The sequence below is a fragment of the Camellia sinensis genome, chromosome 5 (assembly GCF_055761805.1).
Source record: "Camellia sinensis isolate YWXY chromosome 5, ASM5576180v1, whole genome shotgun sequence".
NCBI classification, from domain to species: Eukaryota; Viridiplantae; Streptophyta; class Magnoliopsida; order Ericales; family Theaceae; genus Camellia; species Camellia sinensis.
In genome coordinates, this window is record NC_138965.1 from 67743167 (window position 1) to 67748763 (window position 5597).

At 48.7% G+C, this 5597-nt stretch overlaps 1 protein-coding gene across 1 annotated transcript; it reads left to right on the forward strand.

The window, feature by feature from the left end:
- The first annotated feature begins 4482 nt into the window (after window positions 1-4482).
- On the forward strand, window positions 4483-5379 carry LOC145790120 (uncharacterized). The gene is made up of 2 exons (XM_082867949.1): window positions 4483-4596; window positions 4805-5379. Exons 1-2 carry the CDS (start codon window positions 4513-4515, stop codon window positions 5240-5242), a joined length of 522 nt encoding a protein of 173 aa, XP_082724075.1. The 5' UTR covers window positions 4483-4512; the 3' UTR covers window positions 5243-5379.
- The last annotated feature ends 218 nt before the right edge of the window (window positions 5380-5597 follow it).

Genomic DNA, 5597 nt, shown 5'->3' on the forward strand with positions numbered 1-5597 from the left:
TAAGAATGCGGAGGATTATTCAATCCCCGCCACGTCTCACACGGAGAAGATACGATACCTGCGCGATTCGTCAGGTCGCACCAGCCTCAATTGAACCGTACATACAATATCGTGCCTGCAAAAGAGAGAAACTCAACGAGCACAATATGCTAACAACATATATTTAATGTGATTCCGAAAGTTTGACACACGCAGTGCCGGTGAGTATATGCATCGCAATGCAAAAGTGGAACATGCGTGACAACGTATGCTCAAACGTAGAGGTATGCCAATATCAAGAAATGTGCATGTTAACGCAGGTATGCTCATGAGAATGCAAGATAATGTGACACGAGCATGAATCAGGGTGCCCGTTTGTCATGAAACAACGAGTACGGAAACGCGTGTTTCGGCGAAGGTAACTCGATTGCGGCCTCCGATCCGCTTCCCGGAAAGGTTACAACTCATTCAAAAAGGATACACTTTGATTTTGATGAGTGATGATGAGACACATGTCAGAACTTGAAGCTGAAGTCCCGGCGGAGCTATTTCGCGACCGGAAGTGTACTTTTCTTGAACTTTTTCAGGTCCCGGGAACTCCGATCTTCCTCAAAATTTGCAGAGAGCTAGGTGGGCATGTGGGGGACATGGCCGGCCGTTCATCTTCCCAAGGGGAGGTGGCCAACCGGTTTCCCATAAAGCTAATGGCTGGCCGGCCAGCTTTCCAAAAAGCAGATAGCTGGCCGGCTAGAAAAGAGGGCCGGCCGGCCATATACCCAGATCCGAGGGCAGTTTGGTCTTTTTCGCCTCCTTCCTTCATGCTTCTTCAACCAAGACCTTGAGCCTATAAAAGGCAGCCGAGGCCTTTCCCTTTCTTGCCTCCCACAACATTTTCTTCTTCAGATCTGAGTTTCATACGCGTTTTCCAACGCCCCGTGCAAATTATTTTCGCAAAAACACTCAGTTTCAAGCACTTTGAAGCGATTAAATTCCGGTTTCGGAGCTTCTTTTTGCATTTTCGCCACTTGAGGTAAGTTTGTCTCAATATTTGGAAGATTTTCTCGGGAGTTGACTTTTGTTGACTTTTTATTTCCCGAGAGTTGACTTTTGTTGACTTTTTCCAATTTCGGCTCATTTTCGCTCATTTTTGCTCCTTTTGCAGATCTTCTGAAAATGGCGGGTAATTCTCCCCACGGCGGAGGTTTTCCAGGTGCCGGAGATGATTTTGATCCCATGACTCTACCTCCGAGGACCCGACCTTTTATTCCCGGGAGGTACCGTCCGCCAGCACATGTCCTCCCTCGTGCTGTCTTCCGTCACTTTACTAGCTTTGACGAGCGAGCACCCGGGGATCTGCTTCTCCGAGAGCCGGAGCATCACCTCTCTCATGAGGCCCGAGAGGTATTTACTTCATTTTCTGTATTTTTCGTACATTTCGCACCTTTGCCATGCTTGAACATGCAGTTTAGCTTATGACATAGCACTTTGCTTGCATCCTGAACATGTAGTTTCAACACTCGAATTTCTGAACACTCGGCTCATTAATTAATTGCGAACACACAGCCCACATTAGAACACACGGCTCAAACATTGATTTGTCGAACACACAGCCCGAATTCGAAAGTGAACACACAGCCCACATTTTAAATTTTTTTGAACACGCAGTCCAGATTAGATAGTGAACACGCAGCCCATACTGATAGAAAGTTGAACACGCAGCCCAAACTTCAAATTTTCTGAACACGCAACCCAGATTAAATAGTGAACACGCAGCCCACGCTAGTTGAAATTTGAACACGCAGCCCAAACTTCAAATTTTCTGAACACGCAGCCTAGATTAAATAGTGAACACGCAGCCCACACTGATAGAAAGTTGAACACGCAACCCAAACTTCAAATTTTCTGAACACGCAGCCCAGATTAAATAGTGAACACGCAGCCCACGCTAGTTGAAATTTGAACACGCAGCCCAAACTTCAAATTTTCTGAACACGCAGCCCAGATTAAATAGTGAACACGCAGCCCACACTGATAGAAAGTTGAACACGCAGCCCAAACTTCAAATTTTCTGAACACGCAGCCCAGATTAAATAGTGAACACGCAGCCCACACTGATTGAAAGTTGAACACGCAGCCCAAACTTCAAATTTTCTGAACACGCAGCCCAGATTAAATAGTGAACACGCAGCCCACGCTAGTTGAAATTTGAACACGCAGCCCAAACTTCAAATTTTCTGAACACGCAGCCCAGATTAAATAGTGAACATGCAGCCCACACTGATAGAAAGTTGAACACGCAGCCCAAACTTCAAATTTTCTGAACACGCAGCCCAGATTAAATAGTGAACACGCAGCCCACACTGATTGAAAGTTGAACACGCAGCCCAAACTTCAAATTTTCTGAACACGCAGCCCAGATTAAATAGTGAACACGCAGCCCACGCTAGTTGAAATTTGAACACGCAGCCCAAACTTCAAATTTTCTGAACACGCAGCCCAGATTAAATAGTGAACACGCAGCCCACACTGATAGAAAGTTGAACACGCAGCCCAAACTTCAAATTTTCTGAACACGCAGCCCAGATTAAATAGTGAACACGCAGCCCACGCTAGTTGAAATTTGAACACGCAGCCCAAACTTTAAATTTTCTGAACACGCAGCCCAGTTAAATAGATTTGCATGTAGCTTATTTCACTTCATCGGCATATAGCCCATTTCATTTCATTGGCACACAGCCCATTCATTTCATTGGCACACAGCCCATTCATTTCATTATTGACACATGTATTCATTCTGAATGCAGGTTGGCTCCCGCAGTGTGCGGGGGTATGGTTCCACCATCGCGCGGGACTGGTACGCCGAGCTCCCGGAGGCCGTCCGAGATTTGGTAGATTTGGCAGGATTCGGGCCTTTCTGCGTCGGGTTGTCACGTTGTCCTGCCAGGAGGACACTGATGGCAGCCTTGGTAGAGAGATGGTGGGACACCACCAACTCTTTTCATTTCTCTGCTACCGGGGACATGACTATGACCCCTTTCGACTTCGCTGTGTTGACTGGCTTAGACATAGGAGGTTGGGCCATCCCCTACGATGAGGATATGGGCGAGTGGGAGGCCGCTTGGATGTATCTATTGGGGGCTCGCCCGCCCGTTGACAGGGTTTCTGGGAGAGTCCGATACACTTGGTTCTCTTCCCACTTCCGGCGGGCGGAGATGGTGCCTGAGACTCCCGAGGAGACAGAGCAGTATGCCCGTGGCTTCCTTATGTTCCTCTTCGGGACTACCCTGTTCGCCGACAGAGGGAACACAGTCGGGCTATACCTGCTGAGCGCTCTGGTTGACCTATCACAGGTCAGTCGATATGACTGGGGTGGCGCCGGCCTGGCTACCCTTTACTTTTATATGAGCGCGACCTCCCGCGGGCGGGGCGATTTACTTGGCGGCTACTGGAGAGCCTGGGAGGTACTTTCTGTCCTCTTGATTTACATTTCTGCTCTTCATTACTTGTACATTGCACACACAGCGCACTTTTACAGTCTGTATTTTGCTCTCAGCATTTCATACTTACATTCTGTACTGTTTTTCTCAGCTATGGGTCTATGTATACTTTCCATCATTAGCCCCAGAGCTGGAGGTGGCAGGGATTCTCATGACCCCATATTCATTGGTGTTCGAGGGTCCGCACCGGCCGAGACCTCGAGAGACCCTCCTTAACCTGCGACAGTACTTTGACACCGTGCGACATTCAGAGGTACCTCAGAACTTTCAGTTCCTTTCATTCTCATCTTTGATTTGCTCTGTATATTCTCGATTTCTGATTGGTTTATGCATTTATCATCCGCAGATCACATGGCAGCCCTGGGTGTCCCTGGGTGATGGTCTTCGACTTCAGTATACCGGAGCGTCAGACATCTCCCAGTATAGGGTCCTGCTTGAAGGGCCGGTTGGCAGGGCATGGTTCCTGGGGGAACGCTTTCTGCGCCAGGTATGGGGGTATCTTTCTTAGGATCCTCCCGCAGTACCCCCAGCCATTATGCGGACCGCTGACAGGCTCTCTTACTCGGAGGTAGTCGGCGCCATGCTGGGCAGTGATGCTTTACTATATGTTGAGGAGGGGGACTACGCCACTTACCGTCACATATATTTGATGCCTCCATTGACGGGAGCTCATATCCCGATGATGAGACCTGCCGGTATGTCATCCTCGGGCCAGGCTCGGGCTCGGGCTGCAGACGCCCCTTCTACTAGCAGGGCTGGTACATCTAGAGGTGGGAGTAGACCGGTTCCTCCGGTTCCGTCGACTCATCCTCATCCCGGATGGCCAGATATGCCGACAGAGTTGATGGCGTGGCAGTATGGGGCTATCTCTCCGACCCCGATCCCGCTAGAGCCTCCGATGCCCAGTGATTGATACGCCATTGATCCTGACTTACCGCCGGTATGCTCCACTTTTTTCATTCATCATTCAGATGTTTAGACACTCTTTTGTTCACTGATGATTATGAGCTCATTTTTGCAGCCATCGCGAGGGTACATGGAGGAGGTGGTTGGACTGGTGGCCACACTCGAGGGCATGGTCCTGCGTAGGGAGGCACAGTTGTCTGTCGCGGGCATTCAGGTACCTTTCAGTTTTCTGGCATTTATCATACTTCTGATGACATGCTGATTTCTACTGCATCGATAGACTACTTGTGTAGAGCACATCTGACACACACCCCACTTGTACACTGTATCTACATGCACCCACTTCATGTAGCCTTTGCTTGTATCTGCATCTGATGTATATATTTGGACTGATGTATTTGAATTGAACTCTTTGTTTTCAGATGCCTTCATGGTCCGGTCAGCCGCAGACCAGGCCACCTGGGCCTTATTGGGGAGCTGGGCCATCTGGGCCTTTTCAGGGAGTTGGGTCACCCGGGCCTTTTCAGGGGGCGGGGTCATCTCGGCCTTCCCGAGGAGCTGGGCCATCTAGGCCTTTTCGAGGAGCTCGAGGAGGGCCCGTCCGCAGACGCAGGGCTCACGTTGTGGAGGTGGAGCCTGATGAGGAGGAGGAGGATGCTGAGGAGGAGGAGGAGGCTACCGATCGTCAGTCAGAGACATCTGCTGAGGAGAGGGGCTCCGGTTTTGGCTCGGGGAATAGAGGTGAGGCTGAGGGGGATCCTGAGGGTGACAGCTCCGACTCAGATGATGATGATGGCGCGGAGATTGTCCCGCAGAAGAGGATGAGGAGTGCTTCTCGTTCCCGCTCCCGAGGACTTTGATGCTGTTATTTCCTGCTTTATTTTTCTTTTTGCTAGTAGTTTGTAGCACTTTGCACATTGTTAGGCAGTTTTATTTTTTGTAAAACTTGTACCTTTGTTTGTTGTAAAGCATGATGAAATGAAATAGCTTTTGAAAAGGTGTTTGTATTTTAAACTTTTAGTATCGTATCGCATCATTTTATTTTGCACAAGGAAAGAAATTGAATGGGAGTGTGCATTGTGTAATCACCAAGTCAGGTAGTGAACCGACGCAACAAACTAAGCAACTCAACTTACTAAGATATAACAGAACCTTAGGAAGTTTACAACTCGATAAACAAAATGCAACAACGCAAATAAACAAGACTTAAACAAA

Coding starts and splice junctions, on each gene's coding strand:
- LOC145790120 (XM_082867949.1), top strand. CDS start 4,513: ATGGAGGAGGTGGTTGGACTGGTGGCCACACTCGAGGGCATGGTCCTG. Junction 4,597..4,804: donor TGTCTGTCGCGGGCATTCAG/GTACCTTTCAGT, acceptor CTTTGTTTTCAG/ATGCCTTCATGGTCCGGTCA.